The sequence below is a fragment of the Opisthocomus hoazin genome, chromosome 5 (genome assembly GCF_030867145.1).
Source record: "Opisthocomus hoazin isolate bOpiHoa1 chromosome 5, bOpiHoa1.hap1, whole genome shotgun sequence".
Lineage (NCBI taxonomy): Eukaryota > Metazoa > Chordata > Aves > Opisthocomiformes > Opisthocomidae > Opisthocomus > Opisthocomus hoazin.
Window position 1 is genome coordinate 10,639,856 of NC_134418.1, and position 27,771 is coordinate 10,667,626.

Genomic DNA, 27,771 nt, shown 5'->3' on the forward strand with positions numbered 1-27,771 from the left:
CCTGGTCTGGTGGAAGGTGTCCCTGCCCATGGCAGGGGGTTGGAATGAGATGATCTGTAAGGTCCCTTCCAACCCGAATCATTCTATGGTTCCAGGAAAACAAAACATGTAAATTCTATAAGGAAACTGCTGTTGGACGTTCAAATATTCTGGTTTAACAAGTTATGAAAGTTTCTTAGTAGAGAAATTTTTTCAGACAACTGGTGACGGGGAAGAGCGCTTTTCAGCTAGCAACTACCTATTACAGCTAGCGAGGAAACAATTAGAATATTTGATTAAAAGTTGTTATTGGCTGAACTACTTCAGAAGCATTTAATGTCCAGTTGTCAACACACATAGAGTAACCTCCACTTATGACGTGCATCTAGTTTGTGTCCTAAATGATTTTATAAATTAATTAATACATTGGAGGCTAATTACCTAAGGAGATTTAAATGGTCAATTACTATAAAACACCTCTGAGAATAACTGAAGCTATTCAATCTCACTGCCACACATTGGAGAATCTGTTTACGCACATCACAACAATGCTAGCTGATGCTATGAAATTGCTAATTTGAAAAATACTTCAATTGGCTACACCAAACCTCCTACGAGCTGTGTGAGGGACAACACGTAAGGGACAGAAAGGGTACTGAAAGCTCAGTCTCAGGGCAAGTAGATCTCACAAATTACATTTTTTTAATTAAGAATGAAAACACTAGTTACACATGCTTATGTCCAAATACAGGAAAAGATAAGTTATTACCACTGTGGCTACATTCCAAACATCATGTTCTGTTACTGATCTTTTTCTAGTCACATTGGAAAAGGTTGGGAGGGGTGGGGGGGGGCAGGGAACTATGTCTGAAAGTCTTAGCCTGGTAATATCTTCCGAAAGCTGGGTATGAAGTTTTATGTCAAGTGAAGTGAATGACAGTGTTGCCTTCGACTTGTAAGAGGACCAGAATATCACTCTGAATAAATATGTATTTTTCAATTGTTTAGCACAATTTCGTGCTAATCTAGTGCTAAACTAGGGAAAGTCTAGTCTTGTTGGAAGAAAGGAATAGACCACAATTCCTACAGAAATGGAATTTATTAAGAAGGGTTTGTCTGATCATTTTCAAACACTTTAGGAGAAAATTAAACTATTGAAAAAGGTAAATAAAAGACATTCCTAAAGCAAAAACAATACTACATTTAACCCTTAATTTACTGAAGGGAAAAGCACAAGTGAAGCAGCACTCATAGGTATTCAACTTTTGGGATTAGTACTCTACAGTCAGATTAATTCAGATCTAGGAGGCAAACCTGCATTTTTCATATGACAAATTTAGGGCTCTGCTTTGCCACTTTGTTAATTCAAGATGTAACTCAAGTTTTGTGTCCCATTCTCATAAGACTTGACTTCAATTCTTTAGAAAAAGCTGCTAGAAATATCAGTAAAACTCAAACATTGCCGAGGTTCAGAAGAGTGAGACACTGGGGATACAACAGGTGCTAATCCAACTGCTTTGCACAATCTGAATTATTCCCCAGGGTGGTTATTTCACCCTCAAGGCTTACAAGTTAAATACATGAATGCCAACTACTCTAAAATACTGAAGTCAAGACAGCTTCGGGTGACTGTTTTTAGGAAAAGGTCTAAATTGTGCAGGAGTCTTGAGCTGGCCATGTCTTGAATTGCCTTTATATGACACTCACCTACGCAAAAAGGCAAGTGCAATAGATTGGTACAACCTTGCAAGCTTTAGCCAAACTGACACAGGCAATGGAAATTAAGATACTGAGGACTAGAAACCCTTAGGAGAAGCTCAACAAAATCCTGGCAACTACTTTAACCCATATCAACTCAACATTCATGCTGTAATGTAAGCCATACTACAATGATCCCTTTCTTCTCCTGAGAGTTCGGAGAGATGACAATCAAGAGCATGCTGAATGGGGCCTGATGGCCCTAACTATTTTTCTCAAAGAAGTTACTTGGCTAGTTCCTAGCATTAAGAAGAATCTATCACAAACCTTTTTAATTCAATGTTGGAGCAGCTAATCCGGGAAACCATTTCCAAGCATATGAACAACACGAAAATCACCAAGAATAGTCAGCATGGATTCACCAAGGGGAATTCATGCTTGACCAACTTGATGAACTCCTGCAATAAAGTGACTGGCCTGCTCGACAAGGGGAGAGCAGTGAATATTGTCTGCCTAGATGTCAGTAAGGCCTTTGACAGTCTCCCATAAGATCCTCATAAGCAAGCTGTTGATGCATGGCCTAGATGAGCAGGCAGTGAGATGGACTGAAAACTGGCTGAGCAGCCAGGCCCACAGGGTGATGATCACTGGCGCAATCTAGTTGGAGGCCAGTAACTAGTGATGCACCCCTGGGGTCAGTATTGGGTCCAGTCCTGTTCAATGTCTTCATTAATGATCTGGATAATTGGGCAGAGTGTACCCTTAGCAAGTTTGCTGATGACATAAAACTGCAAAGAGTGGCTGATACACCAGGAAGCTGCGCTGCCATCCACAGAAATGGACCTGAGGGTCCTGGTGAACAGTAAGTTGAACATAAGCCAGCAATGTGCCCTTCCAGCAAAGGTGGCAAATGGTAGCCTAGACTGCATTAGACAAAGCATTGCCAGCAGATCAAAGCAGGTCATACCTCCCCTCTACTCGGCACTGGTAAGGCCACATCTGGAGTACTGCATCCAGTTCTGGGGTTCCCAGTACAAGAAACACATGGGCAGAGTGAACAGAGTCCAGCAAAGGGCCACGAAGATGCAGGGACTGCAGCATCTCTCCTATAAGAGAAGGTTGAGAGAGCTGGGACTGTTCAGCCTGGACTTTTCAATGTACATGAATACCTGAAGGGAGGGTGCAAAAAAGGTGGAGCCAGCCTCTTTCCAGTGGTGCCCAGTGACAGGACCAGAGCCAGTACAAACAAACACAGGAGGTTCCTTCTGAACATGTGAGGGTGACCAACCACTGACACAGGTTGTCCAGGGAGATTGTGGACTCTCTGACTTTGGAGATACTCAAGAGCTGTCTCGTCATGGTCCCGGCAACTGACTCTAGATGGCTCTGCCAGAACAGCTGGGTTTGGATGACCTCCGCAGGTCCCTTCCAACCTTAACCATTCTGTGATTCTGTAGTTCAGGTGAGAAACAATGCACAGGGACAGAAAACAAAGATAATGATCTTTACTCCAAATTCCTCTGCAGACATGACAAATTTACCAACAAAATCATACCTACTAATACCTGCAAAATTAAATGCCAAAACATATCGTAAGCATTATGTTTAAAATACAGTATTCCAGTCCTGGAAAGTTATCTTCTTCCAACCATCCAACTGAACCAAGTTTCCTTAAAATAGATGCAATATTTTCCAGTCTTCAAACAAAAAATGAGCCATATAAAGCGTGAATTTTCTGAGACAGTAATCGGATTTCACCTTGAGGGAGTTGCTACCATTATCAGCATTCTGGCACTAATGAAAATTCCATTTATAAAAGCTGTATGAAAGCACTCAAACATAAACCAAATTGTGGCAAATCTTACTAAAAAAGGTCTTCTAACAGAACTTTTCTTTTTATTCTTGGAAGCCATAATACCTTTAAAACAAAGCTTCAGGGTAGCTGATGCTGTTCTCATACGATAAAAGGAGGACTTTAGAAGAGAAAAAAACAGACTAAAATAACACAATCAGTATTGTGAGTGTCCTCTAGTGTCTTTCAGGCTTATTTGAATTTTTTTTTTTTTCTTACAGAAGAACATGACTTTAGGAAAGGTCAGAAACCAGAGGAATCTTATATACCATAGGCAAACTCATAACTGAGTGCTATGATTCATTTCCATTCTCCAACACCCCTAAAGTTCCAAATAAAATAACTACTTTATGTGCAAAACCCAAAAATACCTCTTATTGAGAAAATAATACTACTTCAAATGCTGAGAGCAGATCCCTTGGCTCACTTCAGGAATTCCCAGAGGAGAATTCACAGAAGCTAGATTTGCAGGAATGTGACTTGCTCTGCTTAGGAGTCAGCAGAGAGAACAGGAGAGAAGAGCTCTTCTAGGTGGCAAGTCACACCAAAAAATAACTACAGATGCTACAGACTGTCTCCCGCAGAAGTGTCTTTCACTTCCTTAGTGTGGGAAGCAGACTAGCTTCACCAGGCTAAAGTTAGTCTTTGAAGAGCTTTGCAATATCTCTTCTCTTAGGAAAAGGAGGCAATATTATTCCATCCCTGCAACTCTTGTAAAGCCTACATAATTGCAAATACTCTCAGACTGTTTGCAAATGGAAAAGGCAGAAAAAGTCAATACAGTTTTGTACTGAAGCTTTATGATTTTGGAAAACAAACTCTGTTCAAGGTGTGCTCCATGGCAGCAGCACACAGACACTAAACACCAGACTGGCAGAGGCAGCAGCAACCCTGCCCCAGGCTCTCCTCGCATGCAGATATCTCTGAAGGAACTACCTACAAAAAGGCTGAGCTGTTGCACTCCTTCATCAACTTGTGGGTGCCTTCTGGAAACCTCTACTGAAACAATACATAAGAATAAATAGCTCCACTCTGGACTTCGGCTACTTTCATTATAGAAAGCAAGCCATAACTTTCTCTTCAGGGAAAACTTTCTCTATAGAAACTTTTCTAAAAATAGCCTAAAGCCTATCCAACTTCTCATGAAAAGGAAACCTTTCAGGATGTCACAAACAGATATTTTAGAAGCCAAAGCAGACCACAAAAATCAGCAAATGCAGCTATATTCAAAGTATCCAGAGTCAAAGCTTCTCTGTAAAAAAAAAAAAAAAAAAACAAACTATTTTCCCAGAGGAATTTTCCCCACCAGAACTGATTCCTCATGCTCATCATAAAAAACCAGCAACCCCACACCATCCACCCACACAAACCTGGCAAGAAGACTTAGAATGAAACAGAATCAACACTTCTGCAAGGTGTATGGTCAGATAATCAAGTATCAGTCACTCGATATGAAAAGTTATCTATAAACACCTGTCCTTCCTCAATAAAGGATCTGAAAAAAGGGCCTTATTTTTCAACCTTTTTGAATGACAAAGAAAATCTATTAATTTTACTGCCTCATTCAATAGCTTTGGTTACTTCATGTGTATTTAGGGTCTCTCAGATCTTTTTTCATCTTCTGCTTTTCACCTGAGGCAATCTCATTCAATATGGAAGAATGCAATATTTTAATTGTGCTTTATAAGGAGTTCATGAACCCATAGTCTTGGAAACATTCATTTCTCCAATATGACAACAAAAGACTACTAACAAGTTACCTCTAACAAGAAACAAAGTCCTCGAAAAGGTGCATTTCTGGGACTGAAATAAATACATATCTATAAAATAAAATGTTTAAAAATAAATATTATTCATATCAGTAGTACCAAATAAAACTACCCTTAAAATTTATGGAATGAGCCAATAACCACCTCACAGAGAGTACAGAACACTAGGAGGACCAAGAACAGAAGTCAGAAAAACCTGTTTTACTGAGATGAGGAAGCAAGAAGGATTCAGAGAAGCTGAGAAATATGTGGGGGAGACATATAATGCATAAATTTGTAAGTTTGTAAAGGACAATCAATTAATAAACTACTGACATTATTTTCTTCCACTAAGGACAGAAGTTCAAATCCCTTTACCATGAGATTGGTCTACGGAAGACAGAAGAATCACCTCTTCACCTCACTAAAACTCTTCACGCTGACCCATGTGACATTGTTATTGAACTAAAGGAACACAATCTAGATAAAGTCGTCCTAAGATAAAGACTGTTTAAATTATTGTGTAACTTTAAACTATACACTATTTGCTGTTAAAATCTGAGCATGTTTCAAGTGCTGCCATGGGCCCAGTTCTACACAACCTTAAAAAATGAAGTGTCAATATAGTCCACTTACAGGTGAATCGCATTAAGGCATGAAAAATGCTTTGGAAAGCAGGAAGAGAATTTACTTTTGAATAAACAGACCCAATTTCACCAATGAACTTTAATCATTTGCTGTTGCCAAAAGAGTAAATCTCCAAATACTCCTCCCCCATTCCTGCATATCTGGCTGGGTACTGTTGAGTTCTCACACAAGACTACAACTCATCTGGCCTTTCACTGTCAAACTGATTTAATCAGCAAATCCGGAGAGCGGGAAAAATATCCTTTCTAAAGGGCAGGAAAGAGTGGGGAAAAGAGGTCAGTTCAGGTCTCCTTACACATCCCTGAACTGTTTTCATCTAGTCTGAGTCAGCTCAGCAAGGGCTCCAACAAATGGGTGTCCTGGTGGACGACAGGTTAACCATGAGCCAGCAGTGTGCCCTGGCTGCCAAGAAAGCCAATGGGATCCTGGGGTGCATCAAGAAGAGTGTGGCTAGCAGGAGGAGGGAGGTTCTCCTTCCCCTCTACACTGCCCTGGTGAGGCCTCATCTGGAGTACTGTGTCCAGTTCTGGGCTCCCCAGTTCAAGAAAGATGAAGAGCTACTGGAGAGAGTCCAGCGGAGGGCTACGAGGATGGTGAGGGGACTGGAGCATCTCCCCTACGAGGAGAGGTTGAGGGAGCTGGGCTTGTTCTGCCTGAAGAAGAGAAGGCTGCGAGGGGACCTAATATACACTTACAAATATCTGAAGGGTGGGTGTCAGGAGGATGGGGCCAAGCTCTTTTCAGTGGTGCCCAGTGACAGGACAAGGGGCAATGGGCACAAACTGAGGCACAGGAAGTTCCGTCTGAACATGAGGAAGAACTTCTTTCCTCTGAGGGTGACGGAGCACTGGAACAGGCTGCCCAGGGAGGTTGTGGAGTCTCCTTCTCTGGAGATATTCAAGACCCGCCTGGACGGGGTCCTGTGCGGCCTGCTGTAGGTGACCCTGCTTCGGCAGGAGGGTTGGACTAGATGACCCACAGAGGTCCCTTCCAACCCCTACTATTCTGTGATTCTGTGATTCTGTGAAATGCCAAAGTCAAGGCTGGGGAAGCAGTGGGACTAAGGCAGAAGGTGAGAAATGGTCACAGTGCGCCATAAGGTTGGGTCAACTGCATCATCACATCAAGTTCACTATCTCAACAGACACAATCAAAAAAAAATAGGATGATACTCCAACAAAACTGCAAAGTGGAAAGTACTCACGAAGATCAGGTTCTAATGAATGAGGAATGCAAAGAAGGATCAGGTAATTACAACATGTCATCAACTGAATGTCAGTCAATGTCTTAACACCAATGAAAACAAGATCACAGATAAGCTACCACAGATGTACATTCTAGTCCATATTGCACTCACTGTCTTCGTTCAAGCCCCGCCTATCAAACTTTGTAGATGATCTACACCTCAAACTAGAGAAGGAGCAGAAAAGAAACAAGAATAGGAGGTTTCAGAAAACCACAGCCTATAAAAGTATTTTAAAAAAGTGAGAGCTCATTTAGGACAGGGAGGTGGAAAATAACCCAAAAGCACACAAAATAAAAAAAAACAAACCACAAAAAACATCATCGCAGTATAGAAATGTTAGGAAACAGGTTTCTCTTCCATGTCTCTTTGGGATCAAGAGAGGAAGAAACTAGATTAATTTGCAGGAAAAAAATGATTGGCATTGACAGTTGGAAGGGAATTAATTGTGAAGGAATAATAATAGTTTTTCCAAAGAGATGGTGAAAAACACTTGCGCCAAATTTGAAGAATAGCGCAGCAATGAGCCCTTGTACCGAAGGTGACCAACAGCATCCCGGGCCACATTAGGCAGAGAGCTGCCAGTGGGTCGAGTGAGGTCATCCTTCCTTAGTGGTCACAGAATCACAGAAAGTTAGGGGTTGGAAGGGACCTCTGTGGGTCATCTAGTCCAACCCTCCTGCCGAAAAAGGGTCACCTACAGCAGGCTGCACAGGACCTTGTCCAGGCAGGTCTTGAATATCTCCAGAGAAGGAGACTCCACAACCTCCCTGGGCAGCCTGTTCCAGTGCTCCGTCACCCTCAGAGGGAAGAAGTTCTTCCTCATGTCCAGCTGGAACTTCCTATGCTTCAGTTTGTGCACGTTGCCGCTTGTCCTGTCACTGGGCACCACTGAAGAGAGTTTGGCCCCATCCTCCTGACACCCACCCTTCAGATATTTGTAAGCACTTAGAAGGTCCCCTCTCAGCCTTCTCTTCTTCAGGCTAAAGTCAGCACTGGTGAGACATCTGGAGTGCTGGGTCCAGTTCTGGACTTCCCAGTACAAGACAGGCATGAACATACTGGAGAGAGTCTAGCAAAGGGCCACAAAGACTCACACCTTGGAATATCTGTCATACTACGACAGACAGAGCTGGGACTGTTCAGCCTGGAAAAAGAGAAGGCTCAGAGTGGATCTTATCAATGTGTGTAAACATCTGATGGGAGTACGGAAAGAAGACAAACTTGTCCGAGTGATGTCCAGTGTGAGCAAAGGGGGTAGTGGATACAAACTGAAATACAGGAAATTCCATCTGAACATCAGGGAACACTTTCACTGTAATGGTGATTGAGCACTGGCACAGGTTGCCCAGAGAGGTTCTGGTGTCTCCAACCTTGGAGGCATTCAAAGCCTGACTAGACAAGGTCCTGAGAAACCAGGATGGACTAGTAGGTCCCTTCCAACCTCATCCTTTCCACCATTCTGTGATTTTTTGCGTAGCTGCAAATCCATCTATGTTGTACAGAAAGCCATGATAAAATAGCACCACCCAAAGACAGGTAATTCTACACAGACACAGCAGAGAAAACTCCCATGTGCTTCACTAGCTGTCATTAGTTATCATTACGATATTCTGAATGAATCATTTAAAGATATTGAAGAAATACAACAAAAGAGTTGACACGATCCTGGTATATACACAGTGTCATTGATTTAATAAAATACTATGGAAAAAAATTACTATTGTACATAAAGAACAGCATTCACCTACGAAAACAAATCACAAGATGTTCATGGTTCAGTTATGCAGTCTTGAACGCTTTACAACACATTATTCTGCAACCTAGTGTGGCTCAAATTAAGGAAGGTCAGGCTGTTCAACAGCAGATTGGCAGAAACCCAGACGTTTGCAAAATGCCCATAGCATTGGAAATACGCTTGGCCACACGCTTACCCAGCCTGACCTGAACCAGTGTCCCAGCATGACACCAGCGATTAGTCTGCTGCTGAACGTGGAGCTCTCAAATGACTCACAGGTTACCAAATCTTGGAAACTTGTGATCATAAGGCAGTAAACTGGCAGTTCAACAGGGGAATACTTCTTAGGCCTTTCTCCCAGTTTATTAAATAGCATTATAATTTGCCTATCATACAGAACTAATTCTCACACAATTCCCATCGGACATGCTATTCTTTACTTTTCAGCTTGAACTGCAGTGAACCCACAGCAACTGCAGAGAGTTTTCTTTTCAGCAGAGGTACAGTAGGATAATAGACGCAAAAGGTCTACAACATGCTAATTAATTATTTTCGCTAAGGATCTACCCATTGTACTTTGATGGGCCTGTAGAGCAGTATAAAGCACCTGGATACTTAATTTTCCTTTTTGGACATTCATATCACTAGTCTATCACCAGAAATGTACAAAGCTCATTTAAATATTATTACGAGGCTGCAGAGGGTGCTCCAGCACTTCTTAATAGACAGCTTCTATTCAATCCCCGCATTCCTCAGCAATCAAACTCATTGATTTTTCAGAAGTAGTTAGAATTTGGAACAAATTTTGAAGACAGGTTAAGATCAGACTTCTAAGTTTTATCCAGACAGAAAGGTGACATGAATCGAAAAAATTCTTTTCTCCCCACCAAAAGAAAGTGTTTTGAGTGGGAATAACATTCAGGAAGGCAGCACTTCTCCATAACGTTGCCTTTTTCCTGCACATAAGATATGAAATACTTCATTGCTCCACATGGATCTAATGGACTCTGGAGTGGGGAAAGCAGGCACATACGTATGGAAACACATACTGTAACATCATCAACCATATTGCTCCAAAGTTGCTTAAGCAAACAACCTCCCTAGAAGAAACTTCTGCTGCTTCAAGAGTAGCTCCTCAACAAAAAGCAAAGTTTTTAGCTCTTTTACTGACCACTCAACACCACTACAAAGCGCTCTCAGTGCGGAATGCAGTGGCTTGTGCAGACAGTGCTTTACTCTTGGGGGGTGAGAATCCACACAAAAAGTACCTCTACTCATGTATTTGCGTGTCCCAGATCTTATTTTTGTATTTAGCACTGCAGAAGTTTTATTTGCTAGCTTTCAAGTAAGCGAAGTCCCAATAAAAAAAAAACCCTTCTTTCGGCTAAAATTAAATTTAACAAGAATTTGTACTTCTCCCCTTTCTTACATTTTTTTCAATTTCTTTCCAGTAAGCACACAGTGAAAAATGTTACATTATCTGACAATACTGCCATTTAAATATATTAATCCTGAGCCAACTGATGAAAATTAAACAGAGGAAAGGCTTTTAAAGGCTTTGAAATTAATTTTTTAAAAGTGTTGAAATAGTGTAATTAGCTGATCCTTCACTTTCCTGGCTCCAAGCCCCAAATTAGCAAGTTCTAGCTTTGACAATTCATGTATCGAACTTGAACCAGAGAACAGATATGCCAAACACACAATAGAACGTTAACCAAATACTTCAGCACCTTCATAATTCCTTTTGGAAAGAACGGCTAGCTCAAAGTGTCAAGTAGTTCAAGGATGAAAACTGCCCTTTCATAGCTCACTGTCTTGTCTCACCGCTTCTGCAGAGTTTTGCTTCCAGCAAATGCTATCAGTGCCTTTGTAACTGCAGGATTACTTGCATTAACATTTTATACATGATCTGCACCTTAATGTCACCTAAAAATAACTTTGGGTGAGCCTGTTTTACGGTAAAGAATTGAATCAGAAGTCCAACTCTTAGTCTCATGTGACTTCATCTGGGTTTCAGACTGCTCTCTACATTATGGGAATCAGCATCTTTCATACAAAAGAAATAGCAGTGGAAAAGGTGCTATTTGGATTAGGGTTTCATTTTACCATAATTTACATCATGAATACAACGTAAGACACAAGCAGTAAAGACACTGAAGATGCAACTCCACAATTGATACAAGGTAACATAGAGACCATTCTGCCACCAAAGAGGAGTTCGTGCTGCCCCTTTCCCCTATTAAGCTGACAACCAACTCTGCAAAATTACATGAAGGCAAGCGAGTTTCCACCCGTGTTAAAGCGGATGCAGTGCAAAACCCAGCCACATGATTTCCGATACTAACAGCAGGGAGCTAAGACAGGAGCACATGGCCGTACGGTGAAGCACTGGCAGTGCACTAGCAGCATTTCTGCACTATCTTGGTTGACTTCAAATTCACAAGGAGAACACACAAACATTCTTGATAGTAGTCGCAAACGCTGGAGAAAAGCCAATACGTCTCCCTTTGCTCTGAAGGGATCACTACTGCACTAACACATTTGACCATATCTTACAGTACTTTACAGAACGTTTACGTCATTGTAATAGAAAACCTAGCAGTAGAAGAGGGGAGTCATAAACAGTACACAGTGACAGAGTTAAGTAACCAGAGTTGTGATACGGAGTAACTATGAAACAGACTCATGTTCTATCAGAAGAGCTCGCAGCAAACAGGTTCAAAGGTTTAGTCATTACTGGTAAAACCTCTATCCAACACTACAAAACCGATATCCATCCCAGATGCCAGCATTTAAGAGACACTTCTAATTCCTGTTTTATTATGCGGCATTTATCACATCACCAACTTTATTTTACACAAACCAAACAAAACGTAACATCTCTAAGCAAAACACCCCACCTCAACAAAACGGATGTTCTGTACTTTGCACTTTGGACTCAGGGACAGCTACTGACTTGGAAGACATGCCCCACCCTCCAAACTCCAGAAGGGTTTCAGCAGAAAGAAACCTTCCCCTCCCTTCCCCGAAGCTTTCCACGTCAACTTACACCACTGATTTCACCACAAGGGGGAGATAAGACAGACAGACCGACCTGACTGGAGGCATAGTTAGTGAAGCATTGGTTTAAACATGACTAATTAACAGCTGAAAATCACCATTACCTATCTGCCATATGTTCTCACTTGTACGCAAGAGTTGGACAGTGATTCCTAACATATGGCAACAGTAAGTTGCACTCCAGTCTTTGAATAGCAAAGTACATACAATCTGGTCCACTGCTTCAGCTGTAAAATGTAACTGCGGTGTAACCTAAAAGGAAAAATAGTCTCTTATAAAGTAGTGGACAAGGATAAATGGCAAATGAGGAATAAAACGGTTAAGAAACCCCCAAATTAAGCTTTTCTGGATAGCTTGGCTATTAGCTTACATTATAGGGCACTGAATAACCTCACATCACCTTCATGCCTCTGTCTCGCATATGAAAGCTAGGAAGAATGACTATTTGTATTTGAAAGATGCACAGATGATACGCAAGTTTTGAACCACACACAACATGCAGGCAAACACAGATATAGACAGCGAGAGAGAAATAACTATAAAAAGAGCTGGAACCAACCTCATAGCATTTCATTGCCTGACCTGACTGATAACAAATGACTCTGGGCTTGAGCAAAAAATTGTGCTTAGCTTTCTAACATTAAAAGTAATGTTTCCACAAGAAAGACTGTCATCTATTAACTCTTCAGGAGCACTCATGAAGTATTATTTATGACAGTTTAACATGATTTATCTTTTTTCAAAAAGCATGAATTCATATCTCTCAGACACACATCTTTTCTAAACTAATCAAAAAGCTTATTAAGCACCGATCAAGTCACCTGAATCTAAACAATGGACTACCTCTTTATTTCATGTAGGAAACAAGAGCAACTACGTACCTTCAATTCACCTGCATTTGTTAACATCAGAACAGTAGATATTAGATGTGTGTATATATATGTACATATAGATTGATATACACATATTAGCTCAATAAATTAACAGAACATTTCTAATATACACTAAAAAATTCTTTTAATTTTTTATACTGAGAAGGATATCATGGCTTTGTAAGTATGCATTCATTTTTTAAAAAGTTGCATCCCAGTTCTACATCTAAAAATACTTTAAAATTCAGAGGTGTGAATTATTCTAACATGAACTTATTGGTTTCTTGCTAGCAACTATACACAGCACTGGCTACCATGAAACTGCCAAATAATGATGCTCAAAGTTCAATAGGAAAAGAATAAATCAACTGAGTAATAGATACAACCAAAGGCTAAGGCTTTCTTAAAGAAACTAACTGTCAAGGGAAATACTGTGGCCAACTAATTGATAAAACATACCTTTAAAAATAACGACAAAAAAAATTAGTGTCATGGGAATATATGCTCTAAAATAAAGATAAATACCCAATAACAAGCCTTGCTTCCTTGCCTCTTCTAGTGAGAGAAGTAGAGAAAAAAGCCTACTGACTTTCTACTTCAGTAGTTGTCTTCCTACCATCACCATTACTATCAGGGATAATATTTGTCAAGTATCCTGACTGAAATCAAGAGGGGAGGGGGGGGAACCAAAAAAACAAAAAACAAAACTTGTAGCATGTTCGCAATTATGTACAAACACTACCAAAAAATTATAGGGGGAAGTAATGTCATTGTTAGGGAAATAGAAACCATCGCAAACAGTGAACAAAACTTTTGAACACAGAGAGGTATGATACAGCTTGAGCAAAAAAATAAAAAACCCAAAACCCAAACACTGATAAGAAACCCCTGCAAACAAAAACTCACTAAATCAAAAGCCAGTCCTACTGAAAGTTGAGGACATTTGCTCTGGATACAATTTATCTTCCTCAAATATACTCAATAAACTACTTAAACAAAACACTTAGCAAAAAAGTTACCAAAATACAATAAAACTACAATCAATGCCCTTACATAAAATACCTCCAAAACACCCCCATGATATCTGAAACCAGAGTCTCCAACATGAACACATCAGTTCTGAAGAAAATGCTCAATAATCACTTCAATATAAAGAAAATTAGCCAAGTTCACAACTACACCAGTGAACACCTGTCGGTAAACAATATGCACTTTTTAACACAAGGCACATAAAATAACCTGTCCTCTTCCAATTATTTGCTGCTGATCATGACATAACATTTTTATGCTCAATTTTATACAAAAATTGTAAGATAGCTATGAGGTGCACAGGAAGCTCATTCCTTGAAAGAACCCACTGCTGCCTTTAGTCTTCAGAACAGGCCTCCAGATCTGGCCAAACTTGCCACTAGAAGCATACATACTGAATAGCAACAGACTTGCAGAAAAATCAATGCAAAACTTGCTAATACTTCTTTACAACCACTCACTGGAGCCTATGCATACACTGACAAGAATGTAATACGTTTCACCCATGGCACCACATGTCTTTACAGGATCTACACTCATGTAACCATGCAACCACTGTGTTCAAGGATGAACATGCACCAGTCATCACTGAGGGACACAAAAACCAAGTTACCATTTCCACTTCATCTCTCATGCCTCAGTAAGGACCTGCAAGATTCTTTAAAATACAAAGCAAAATAAACCACATGTTCAAGATGAGATTTGTTTGACAGCCATTTACATTTTTTCCTATTCCTTATATCATATCAACTCTTCCTTATTCTACAAGGGCTTCCATCCATCTTGCACCATAAAATGACATCATTTCAATTGCATCAAGATATTTTTGTCAGGCTGTCAACTAGATCAGGTATGCTAGTCCAGCTTTATAAAAAAATACTTTAAAAACGCATTAAACAACATGTTCAGCAGCACAGGCACTCTATATATATAAATCTTGAAAGAAGTAAAAGTAGACAGTGCTTTGAGAGGATTTAGAGAGTTTTACAGGAAGCATGCTGATATGTTCTCATTCCTATGGTAAGGGCGCATGAACTCCAGCAACTGGATTAAGACAGTGAGGTGACATTTCTGCCAGGAGATTGGTGCTTACAGAAGGAGAATTAGAGAGGGAGGCCCACACCATTCCTAAAAAAGATTTCTAGATGAAAAACATCCAAAAGCCACTTGTAGGCAAACATGCAAGACCTCTTTTATGCTCAGCTCCCTTAATGGGAGGAAACACTAACCTCAATAAACTGGGTTTTTGAACATGTGATGAACTTCAGAATGTCAGGAAACATTTCCTACATTAAAAGGTTTACAAAGGAAGGTGAGAATTAGAAGAATGCAAAGCAGAAATGCAGAACACCCTGAGCATCCGGTTAGTTTAGCTTCAACCACCTATAATTCTCAGAGATCAAAGTGCCAGTCAATGGCAGGAATTAACACATTCCAGTATAAACATCACCCCAATTTAAATTAACCTGTGTCCCATTTGAAAATAAAGAGCAAGCATTTCAAAAGAGTAGGAGCGTAATCCTCCCTTTTTCCTCCCTCAAATTATTTTTCTTAAATTTTTATGCCTAGCTTTTTCTTCCACCCTGTCTTCTTCGCCTGTCTCCCCTTCAATGAGTTTTTCCCTCATCTGCTTTTCATTTGTTCACCCAGCATGGTGTACACGGAACTGACATGATGCTCACTTTTACGTTATTCATTCTGAATGGCTATCAAGTATGGATAAAGGCCCTGCGAGAGAAAAGAAAAACGAGCTTATGGCCTACAAAGACAGAGCAAAGTAAAGGCAGTCCCTACGTGGCACACTGAGGTCAACCGTCCTTGCTGTAGATTGCTCTGCACTTCTACAGCCTCACTGCAGAATGGCATTTCCCATCATAACTCAGCTCCTGTTGATCAGCTCTTCAGAGCATCTTACTCCAAACCAGGATCAAAAATATTAATAGTACAGGAAGGAGAGGGTGGTGAAGGTAGAGGAAGAAATGGAGTAAGTATCACCATCAATGGGATCAGAAAGACCAAGAATAATTGCCAGGCTAGAGGAAGCAATGCAAAGTAGTCACTAATTATTGGGGAGACAAGAAGGAAAATCCTACAGCCTGCACGGTAGAACAGAAATACATAGACAGGACATAGTAAGTCAGATCCACATCATCAAAATAAATAAGAGCAAGACCTTGCAGTTATAGCAGCAAGGTATACTGAGACAGGAAAGCTGTATCTTTAAGTTGTCCAAATGCTCTATCTCCCCAAAACCTCACTCTTTCCTATATCCCAAATCTAGACCTCTATAAAATGCATTGCAGCTTTCGTCACTCACCTGTTTTCAAACCGCAGGCACCTGACACTGCTGCAAAGGAAAACCGTGTTTATTACACTGAGCTATCCATCAGACATAGGTTAAGAGCTTTGCTTGAGTTTACAGGGTTCAACAGCTTCAGCTAGCACAGAATGCAGCAGCTCACTCCCTGGATGCAAGCAGGGGGCATATGGGCACTATACTAACGATGCCCAGCCTGTCATTTTAGATACACTAAGGAGTTTGAATATTTTGTACTATCAAGAGGAAAACAAAGATTCAGCTGAGAACAGGTAAGAGAGACTCCAATTTTGCAGTATCCTCCAGTAAAATGACCAAGCTCAAGAAACTTGCTCTTTCACATGCACTGTGAAGGTAGGTCAGTCTTCAAACACAAGCCAAACAAACATACTCAGCCTTCAGTTAATTTAACACCTTTATTTAAAAATAGTTTTACTGAATGAGTTTAAATAAATATTGCTAGCACAGCTGCCATGAAAGTAGATCATCATAACTATTAAAGCAGTTAAATGAAGCATGTCAAAAATATTTGCACTGTTAATTTTTCAGTTAGTTCAGTAAGAAAACACTCTTCTGTGGTCCAATGCAGAGGGTATTTGGGTGGGTCTTTCTGTTTTGTCATTCATCTAAAATAACTTAGGAAGAATGCATTCTGAGCTTTACAAAGTAATTTTTTCTAAATTCTGATACAAAGTACCATGTGGGGGGAGGAGAGGAACAGAATCTAACCATCCAAATCAAGGTTTCAAGACAAAGAGTTGAAGACAGCCTGCAGGACAAGGGACTCGTTAGGTCACACCAATGGCTGCTTGAAAGAGTTTATGAACAAAATGTTTACCTCACTAGAATGCAACTCAGCTTTAAGCACTGAGAAGCCAGTAGTTATTATGGAGACCAGAAGTATAAATGAACTGAAAAAATGAATAGACACTTTGAGGAAAAATGTTAATGAGCTATTGAATTATAAGGGTACAATCTGTAGCTCAAACTCCTATGCTGCAGACTACCACAAGTTTAAAAGAAAGGCCAGGGGAAATATCCCTTTCTATCCATCTCATCTTTTTTCCCCTAGGCATCTGTCACAGGACACGGAGAAAGAGATAACCACCAGACATCACACCAGGCTAGATGGACCTTTGATCTGATATACTATGACTCTCTCCCAGTAATCCACATCAAAAATAATTTTGCAAGATGTATGTATCTCTCATATCAGAGTAAGTAAGAACAGTCAAGCAGTTCTCTTAATCGACAACTGCAAAAGTTACCTACTTCCCTTTTTCAGATCCAGGTAAAATCAAGGCTAAGAAACAATATGACTGCAGGTAATCACTCTCAGACAGCTGCAGAGCTAGAATAAAATGGCACAGAATTATTAGGTCCCACACTTGTGCTCAAACCACTAGATGGTGCTTCTAAAATGAAGCAATTTACTATGCAAAAGTGAATAATATATACTGATTTATAAGTTGCCTTCCTCAGGATTGTTATTAATAACACCGATTAACATGGTTCAATAGCTACAGCCTCTGATCAGACAGTAGCAACAAGAATAATTAAGCAGATAATTGAGATCAAAGAGCTGATCATGAAAATCGTGAAATTTCAAAAAAAACCCAGTAACTGCTGTTTCCCCAAGCAAGAAAAACTCCTCATTCTTCTGTCTTTGAAAGTCTTTAGATATTAATATAAATATTGCATCAAACAACAAGTTTCATTCGCAAACTGCCATGCCCAAGGGCTTTGATTACTGTATGGCACCAGTAAAAAGAAGCTTTGTGATACGAAGAGCATTTACCTGTTCTTTCACTCTTCATTCAAGTAGTTTCCTCTAAGACATTTTTCCCGAGACTGAACTCACTCTAGTTCTCTTCCGTGAAGAGCAAACCCTTCACTTTTAAGATCAGGAAATCATAGCTAGAATAAGATGCTAACTGCTTTCTACCTATCACTCTGTAAAATTATCCCTCCTTTTTCTTTCATTGCCCCAAAACTAGTCTCTATAGTTGCTTGGCTACTCCAGTAGCTTCATCCCTTTTCATTTCTGAGCACTTCCATCTGGCAAAACACTGCTTAAAGTCATCCTCCCTCTTCCTGCATCTCATCCTGCTGACCCAACATTGAAAATGCTCTTTGCAATATATGTGAAGCAGAGTCAACTGTGTAATTTTTACTATCTTCCATTCTCCTAAAGTTCAAACTTCTATGAATCTTTAAAACAACCTTCCTCTTTTTGTACTAACAACCTATTTTTTCCTACAAAAATTTCTACAAATATGTTTCCTCTGGTCCTTTAAAAACAAAATTAATGCAATTTTGACTATTTCCATTGTATTTCCAATCTTTTACTTCTTTGAGTTAGCTCTGCCACTAAGCAACCCTGACAACACTAAGCAAGATTACCTTATGTGCAGCTTTTAATGCTCAACACTCACTTAGGACTTTTTTTTTAAACACTTCTCCTTGTGCAATGTAATGCTGAAACTCCTAGAGGTCATTCGACTTTTTTTTTTGCCATTGGCTCTCACTCTTCCATTTTAGGGGATTGCTCTTGATCCCCAGGAATGCTCTCTCTTTCCCTTACTTTTATGGAACCTTCTTCCAAGATACCTGCTTACTATCTCTTGTTTTAAAGCCTTTTTTTTAAATTAGCATGCCTACATTTTGTTCAAAGTCCTTTAACAAGTATTATTAGCAACAGCTTACTTTCATAAAATACAGTTTAGTGAGACCGTTAAAAAAGCACTATGGACAAACACAGAAACAAGCCTTCTCCAAGTACCAGCCACTCCACTTATCCCTAAATGTTATTTCTGATCAGAGAGCACCATTGCAGAAACACGGTAACAAGCAGCAAGAGCTTCTTGTATTTAAAATGTATCTGCTAATCCAGCTGATCAGATTAAAAAAAGAAACCAATGAAAAGCATTTCAACACAAGCACCGAGTAAGACAGCACCTACAATTCTGAGCATCTCCAAGCACTCCAGGGGAAGAAGATGCATGACCTCTGCAGCATGTGAAAGAGGTCTGATGAGTGCTTACTTGGCAGTAAGTGTTCACTTCCAGCTACAAACTGGGGCAATTTCCATAAACCTATCTTCACATCTCCATGGGAGCTACGCAGCCTTTTATTTAAAACAGACACTAAGGGCACAGATGTGCCTTGGTCAGTCTTAGAGGAGAGGGATTTTAAAAAAATCATATAAAACCTCCAGGCTTACACGAGCGTTTTGAGCATCATTTAACTGGGATAAAGCATTCACAAAGAAGTATCTTTACTACCATGGCTATGAATTTTGTATGGATTATAGGAACATACGATATTCTTCAACATTTACCGCAAGAAATTCGTAATATTTTACTATGTAAAAGAAACTAGGAGCAAAAAATTAGGTTAGTGAATGCACAACTGAAATGTTAAAAAAGGTAGCATTTCACGAAAAAACTTGGCTTTTGTTTCCCAGGTAAAAATTAATTCGGATTCACAGATGTAAACAGAAAATAAGCAGTATTTTAAAAAATATGAAAAAAAAAAAAAAAAATCACTGAAGATGTTTCAGTCTGTTTTGCTAAACAGATTAAGAACCGCTTGAAGTTGTTGTTATAGACAGACTTTTTTTTCCCCCCACCAAACACTAAACAGTTCTTCCAAAGTATCAATAAACTTGAACTCAACTCAAAAGAGCTACCCTGGTGAGTTAGTTACCCACACTTTTTTTGAAGCTAGTCTCTAGACCTAAGCAGCATCATTCACAGAAATTATTCTGCATACTGTGGATACCAAAAGCATTTCAAAACTCTGCAAGACCAGTCCAGTTCCGTATTTTTGCTGGATGCTCAGGTCTGCCTGGGAGCAGGTTCTGACCTAACACCTGTGGAATGTTCCAGCAGCAGGAGGTACAAGATAAGTAATTCCCTGCAGTGACAGGAAATGTTTCTATTACATCTATGAACACAGACAAATATTTTGATTTAGAAGGGATCATCCCTTGTCTCAGAAAGGTGGAAGTGCCTGGGAAGTCTGCAGTGTCCTGAGGAGGACAAACAGAGTAATTACTGTTCCACCAGTGTCCTGCCATTCAAGAACAATATTGCTTCAAATCACTCCTCTGCATTTTCTCCCGGTTCAAAAGCTAACACCAATCCCCCTCCAAAAACTTAACGCACTGAATCTGCAGTCCCCAGAAGGAAAACACATATTACAGAAAACGTTTTAACAATTAAATAACAACCGATGTGGCACAGGAGGCTGGAAACAAAAATTTCATCTCTGCTCCATCTCGAATACATCAGCTAAAAGTCTGCCTCCTACCAGCTATACAGATCACGTCACTGCTATTTATTTCGTTCTCTGGTTACCTCTACCATCGGCATTTGATCTGGGTTATTAAAATCTGGTCTATCAGCATACCTGAAGAACAGCGCTGGACAGGAAGAGCACTGACTGCACACGGATCTAGGAAAGTCACGCTGTTCTCGTGACATGCTCACAACGTTAGTCCAGACTTTCCACTTCCTACACCCACACGTTCTCTCCCATCCCTGGTATGTTCAGAGATGCAGCAGTTACCAAGTAAATATCTCTGTGTAGATGCAGGTCCCTGCATCTTACAGTAACTTGATAATCATCCTGATAGTTTCGCAATTCCATCTTGTTAAGCAACCTCTCTTCTATTCCATTTCCTCATCTCCCCCATTTACAAAGATTAAGCTGAATTAATTTACATATTTTCGGGTTGGGTTTTTTTAGGTAAAATCATGAAATAGCTCCCCTGAGACTAAGCTAAAACATATATGCAGGTTTCTGAATGGATTGTACTGTAAATTTGCTGCACGTTGATGTCATCACACCCCTAACACCCTCAAAAGTGTCTCTGAATGGCAATCAAAGCCATAGGCCAAATGCCCAGTACCATCAAAATCTGCTGGCCATGCAGAACTCCTATTATATGACAGTAGGATCTGGAATACTTCAGAAGAAGCATTTCCCATCATTGGGAATGAATCTAACTGACAAAATGTACCTGGCATCCATAGTACCTAACGGAGGATAACAACTATGCATCATAAGCCACTAGTGGTGATAGACCCCTCTAGAATAAATATTCAAAAAAGTCATCCTCAAAATATACAATATTTAGAACCACTTCAAATTACACTGTGGAACCCACTAACCTTACGGAAAGGAATCCTAAGGATTCCTTGAGGCAATAGGAAAGCAAGTAGTATACCCAGGAAAGTTACAGTCACTAAATGTGAGATCCTCCATCTTACTTTCTACCAAAAAGTGGTATTCAAACTTCTGTGTATTTAATTGTATTATCAAGACCAATTCAGCAGGCACATCAGAAAACATGCTTGCTTCTGAAGGAACACACGCTATAAACTAATACAAAAAATGACATAGTAAGCTACTGAAAGTAACAAAAGCTACTCACAAAGAAAGTACAAATAAATGTCCAGCAAAAAGGACACAGTGCTGGCTTTAAACTAGCAGCAATAGATATAATGATACGAGCCCCAGTGTCATGCGACAGGCTTGGAAAGTTCCTTCATCACAGAAAAGTCCCACAAAAACGTAGGCATACACTGTTTGATCGAGACCTTGGATGCTGAACATATAGCATACAACACAGGAACAGTACATTAATATGCAAGTTTTAGCATAAGAAGATGATACCCCCATTAGAAAGAAAATTAATGTGAAATCTGATCAGTTTTGATAAAAAATAGGGACAAAAGCTATATTTGCAATGACTTCTGCTGCATTTAAGATTACCAGTATTTATCTTTGTTCATTAACTGTTTCTCTCTTAGTTGTTCCTTGGTATAAAACATAAGCCAATAACCAAGTTTGCTGCAAGCTACCTGTAATTTGTTGCTGTATTTTCAGTTACTTCATCTCTAAATTATTTTCCTTTCCATTATTAGCAGCAATATCAGATGAGTGTGTGTTCTTCAACAGTGCTCACCAGGGTTCTGACTACATGCAAAACCCATCAAGCCAGCACAATCTGAACTTTTACTTTGCAGTATCACTTTGACACTTTAAAAAAAAAAAAAAAAAAAAATCAGCATACCGGCTGGCAAAAGGACTGTGTGCGTGAAAGACTTATAAAAACGAGCCTTAACACTATTACCGAAATTAAAACCTAAGAAAAAAAAGGGGGGTGGTGACAGAGAGGGAAAAAACCCAAACCAAGCACTTCGCAAAGCGAACAGCCCTTGCGACTGCGGCAGCGCCCGGACGGAGCAGGACGCTGTCGCTGCTCACGACCAGCAGCGCCCTTCATCGCGGTCCGAGCACCACACGCGAGCCAGGACCGCTCCCCAGACCGTCGTTACTCAGCCCGTGCCCGCAGAGGGTAATTTCATCACAGAGCAAGCCACGATTCCTGGATTCCTTCCAAGAACTTCAAAGCGAGGAGAAACGGGCAGAAAACACGCGCCCACACAGCACCACTCGGAAAAAAATTTTTTAACTTCGGAAGCTCTCGGGCGCAGAACTCCACGGCAGAACCGCCGGGAGCTGCCGGCCCGCCGCGGGGCCAGCCAGGGACCGCGGCCGGGCTCAGCCGCCCCCGCGCCGCGGTGCCCGCCGGCAGCCCCGCGGCCCCTCGCGCCCCCGGGAGAGCCCCCTGCCCGCCCCGGGCCGCGCTCCCGCCGGCACCACGGCTCTGCTTTGTCATCTCCGGCCCCGCAGCGGGCCAGCCGCCCCGCGCCCGCCGCTCCGCGCCCGCCTCCTTCCCACCGCCACGGACCGCGGCCGGCGGGACCCTCCGAACGCGGGCAGACACCCCCCCCCCCCCCCCCGCCCCGCTCCGCTCCGCTCCGACCTCACGGCGCCTCCGCGGCGGCGGCTCCCGCCCGGGGCACCAGCGCGGAACGACCCACGGACCCGCGCCTCAATCCCCCGTCCGCGGGCTGAGGGTGACCCCGGGGCGAGGCGGGCGGAGGCGCCGCCGGGGCTCCGGCGGCTCCTCACAACTTACCTTGGGTTTGTAGAGCCACTTTCGGAACCTGTTCATCATCACCGCGGCCGCCGCCACCCCGCCGCCGCCGCCCGCCGCTGCCACGGGGGCTGCCGGCTCCCCGACCGCGCCGCTCGGGGCACCGGGGCGAGCCCTGCCCCTCGCCGGGAGGCTCCGCCGGGTCGCCGCCGCCGCAGCTCCGCTTGCCCGTCGTCCTCGCCCCTTCCCTCAGGGCAGCCGCGCCCGCCGCCTCTGCGCAGGGACCGGCCGCCGGCTCGCAGCGCTCCGCGCCTCGCTGACAGCCCCCAAAACACAGAGCGGCCGGCACCAGCGCCCCCCGCCGCGCATGCGCAGGGGCAGGCCCACGCTCCCCTCCCCGCCACCAATCGGGTGGCGGCCCCGCGGCGGGCTCGCCCCGCTCACTCGGCCTGCTCATTTGCGTAACACTGGAGGGGGGGCGGAGAGACTACGTGTCCCAGCACGACACGCAGCGCAGCCGGAGCCGCCGCGCATAGCGCCTTGGCCCAGTGGATGCCGGGATTTGTAGTCTTCACGCTGAGCGTGTCCGCTTGAGGATAGCAAGCCGCTACGTATGACCACAAGCCCCACCCGGGCGCGCGGCAATCGGCTGGTTGATTTCTAGCCGCCCGTGAGCGCAAAAACGGAGGAGGGGCGGAACGAGTTGCCTGGCAACGGCGGCAAACAATCGCCGCCATCTTTTTTCCCGGAGGGGTAGTTCTTTGCTCCCGATCGCGCCGTTCCGCAACATAAAGGCGGGCGCGCGGGACAACTACAGCTCCCAGCAGCCCCTGCGGCCCTTAGCAACGCCGCCGGGCCGGGCCGGGCCGAGCCGCCGGCCGCCGCAGACGGGGTGTCTGCGGCTGGCGGGTCCCGCGGCGCTGCGAGTCGGGCGCCGGGCTCCGGCGGGGACAGCCAGGTACGGAGCGGGCAGCGCCGGGCGGAGGGGCCGCCCGCGGGGCGAGGGGCCGCTGGGCTCTCGCGCGTTTGCCTCAGGCGGCGGCGGCCTCCCGGGGGCGCGGGGTGTTGTCGGGCCTTCGGAAACAAAAACGGGGGACGTGCTCGGTGTGTGAAAGGGCCCGGTGCCCTGGGCAGGCTCAGAACCACCTCACTCGTGTCTTAGGTGTCTGTGAAGACAGTCGGAAAGATCCCCGAACGGGGCCTGTGTTCTGCTGTAGCGCAGGAGCGTTGGGCTGTGTCCCCTGAGTTTGCATTAACTGTTGTGATTCTGGGCAAGTCGCCAGCCTTGGTGTCCTTTGGCTCCCCTGTCTCGTAAATTTAATACAACTTACTTGTTGTAGAAGGTTTTGTACACTGAGTATTTAATGGTGAAGTTCCGCAAGATATTTACACACACACAAAATACCATGTCAAAGAAAATACTTCTAGTAGGTATGCAGAACATCGAAATACATGCAAATTAAAAATGAACGCAAGATCCAGGCCCTGGCTGCTCAGGGTGAATGATTTCCATCTGATGTTTTGCTGCCTGAATGGAGGAATCTGCTGCAAAGAGGAACTGCGCCCGGAACGGCTCTCTGGTATGCCCAGGCGACAGTCAGCGATGCAGGACAGTCCAGGATGAGGAACGAGAATGGCGGGATGTCACCGGTGGGACAACTGTACCCCGTGCTCGGTGGCTCTTCGTCTAGCACACAGCTGAGAGAAACACCTCTTCCATTTTGAGCAGTAGCTACTCGATCTGACTGAATTTTGCTGGGAGGCTTAGCTCAGCCCTCTCCTGAAGGAGGGCAGGTTTCACCAGGGGAAATGCAATCAGTGTCTTTCTAGGCTGGGAGTATAGGACCAAATGTAAAACCTGAAGGAATCTTTCAGGTCATCAAAACTAGTCCCTACGATTGTGGCCAGTCTTATCCTATGTAATTGCATTCAAAGTATCTCCAAGCTCCACTGTAAAATGGGGCTGAGCCAGGTTTTTACCTCCTTTAACTGAAATTCTGTCTCTGATAATGGAAGAAAATTTCTACTATTTTGTACATAGTATAAATTTATATCATTTTTATATGTAGCAATTAGAATATTTTCCTAAATGGCTGTGTGGAAAAAAGGGTGCATGTCATAACGGAAAGCATTTTATTCCTGTTGTGTATGTTTTAAAATACTGATGATAATAATAGTAGTTTGTTTAAATACAATCACAAATTAAGCTCTTTTTCTTAAGAACCTCTGTATGTCCAGAGTTCTCAAGGTGTTAGTTCTCAACTGTGTCTTAGTTTCCATATTCCAGTTTTTGGTTTTAGTGATTGGTATTTGGAGGGGAGGGGTGAATATCAGCATGTACAGAGCATCAGATCTCGAACTCATTTTTGCTATGCCAGAAGAAAAGATATTTGTCACTGAGAGAGCTGTTGGAGCCTGAATGATGATTTAGCCTGAATGAGTGCAGAGGTATTTCTCTTTCCCAAATCTCCAGAATCCCTTGTGAGTGTAAGAACCTTGGCACATACTGAGAAACAGATCATGAATCTCAGAGGAGTGGACAAACAGTGATTCCCCCTGTGACAGAGATTCAGTAGCACCTTTTTTTTTTATTTGACATCCCTTGTCATGATCTAGCCCTGTTTTGCTGGACTTTTTTTTTTTAATTGGACATTTTGTTTTGATCATACCAGGTAACTAAATGCTTATGTCGAACATAATCCCAGACAAACTCTTTTTTTTCAGGTGTTTGAGATTAGTAATTTAAAGTGCTGTTTATTCCATTTTTTAATTATTATTATTATTTAATTATTATTGAATATGATAGTGCTGAAAGGCAGAGTACAAAAACATTGTATCTGGAAATGTCATTATATCCTTTTAAAACAATAAATGAATTACCTTTACCACAGTGGGAATGAATCCTCTTGATCAAGCATTCTTTTCTAACATCAGAATATGATGATATGTGAAACGCAAGAACTATTTTCAAAAACATATTTTTATTTTCACTATGGAAAATGACTTCTGTGCTCATTTTTTCCCATTGCTAAACCGGATTAATGACTTTCAGCCCTGACCATTACTATCATTGGTCTTTCGTGCACAACAACATGTGCATATGTATGAACAAATGAATTATACTTCTTGTCACATGAACATTAAATTCGAGGTAGCCAGTTCTGCAAACTCTCATGCATATGAGTAAGACATCATTCCATATAGGTATAATCCAGGGATTTCACAAACAAAGCATTAAGCATAAAAAGTACCCGACTGCTGTGCCTTCAAAAACCACGACGGTAGCCTAGACTACTGATGTGTTGCGATCACTGCCCAGCTTGCTGACCAACACTGTCTCAGTGCTTCCTTGATTCCTCTCTGCTCCTACTCTTTTGTTATTTTGGAAAAATGGGTCGCTAATAGCAACATGTGACAAGATTTACAACTAAAATTTTGCTTTCAGTTGCATCTCACTGGGAAGAACAATGTATTAAATAGGACCTGCACAGCACACATGCAAAAATTCATGCTTTGCTCTAGTTTATCTTTCATTATATTTCATCAAATAACCTGATACAGAAACCATTTTAGGTATCATCCTAAGGATCTTTTGAGACATCTGCAGAATAAGAAATATGTAATTATGTCTTCTGTTTTATTGATGTTTGTACTGTATTCTCATTTCTCATGTTAGCTGTTCCGAATAACTGTGATTTTGAAAGCTTGACCTAAATGTTCTCTTCTACATTACTGCAGTATATCTTCTCTACAAGCCTATCAACATACATTATGCTACAGCTGAAGGAGGCATGAAAAATTAATGATTTACTATATTTATAGGATTCGCCATGGTGAAGATGGTCAGCCATGGAAAACATATTGGAAAACATATTGCAATAATAGTCCAACAGCTTAACAATTTTAACCCTGAAAGTCAGAGCGTGGAGGATTTCTTGAATGAATCAGCTAAGACGTTGCAGGTATATTAAGTTTCAGTTCATCTTACATAGCTTATTTTGTTTTAATATGTGATTTTAAATATAAAGATATCTGTTTTCTAACATGTTGTAACTTCCGTAGATTTTTCTTACAGTGACATTTTCCATTCATGAGTAAAGTCCAAATTTCTTATGGTTATCACCAGAAAACAAGGAAGTAAAGATCAGAGTCATGGAGTAACGGTTTTGGTAGCAACAAAAGATGGGGAAAGCAACAACTTCCTAAAACGGATCTGACAATGATAGGAAAAGCTTCTCTTCCACTTCTGACGGAGCTGTTTTGTGGTTTCCTGTCTCCTTTTCTCCTTCCAAATGGAAGTTTCTGTCAGCAGCACCCATTTTGTACACATCAATGCAGTTCAGAAGCTGACTCACAGGATCAGGTATTCTTGCTTTAAGGACATAGGTGACCATCGGAATCGTGGGATAGAAGCCAAGTGAAGCAAATCTACTACCTGATTTTAATCTAATACTTCAAGTAACCAGACCAAGATTTGCCAGTGTGTAGCTATACTGGCTGAAGCTTTTTCCATCCTTTCCTCATAAGTCTGTCACCTCTTCCCATCTCTTTGTCAGTGCTGCCCTGACTTGTGCTAATACAGCTACTGGATTGAATCAGCTTTAGCAAATCACGAAGGGAAGTCAGTAATACCAT

General features: G+C 42.0%; 2 protein-coding genes across 4 annotated transcripts in view; one reads left to right on the forward strand and one right to left on the reverse strand.

Annotated features, from left to right (window-relative positions):
- The window catches only part of ZFYVE28 (zinc finger FYVE-type containing 28), a 177,302-nt gene extending 154,033 nt beyond the window's left edge, over positions 1–23,269 (reverse strand). For all 3 annotated transcript variants that reach the window (XM_075420388.1, XM_075420389.1, XM_075420387.1), the window contains exon 1: positions 23,179–23,269. In XM_075420388.1, the coding sequence (XP_075276503.1) occupies positions 23,179–23,217 (39 nt within the window). In that variant the 5' untranslated portion in view covers positions 23,218–23,269. The remainder of the gene's footprint in view (positions 1–23,178) is intronic.
- A 731-nt stretch (positions 23,270–24,000) lies between these two features.
- Positions 24,001–27,771, forward strand: part of CFAP99 (cilia and flagella associated protein 99) — a 64,317-nt gene continuing 60,546 nt past the window's right edge. Inside the window, exons 1-2 of the mRNA XM_075420390.1 lie at positions 24,001–24,094; positions 26,959–27,098. Of these exons, the coding sequence (XP_075276505.1) occupies positions 26,967–27,098 (132 nt within the window). The 5' untranslated portion in view covers positions 24,001–24,094; positions 26,959–26,966. The remainder of the gene's footprint in view (positions 24,095–26,958; positions 27,099–27,771) is intronic.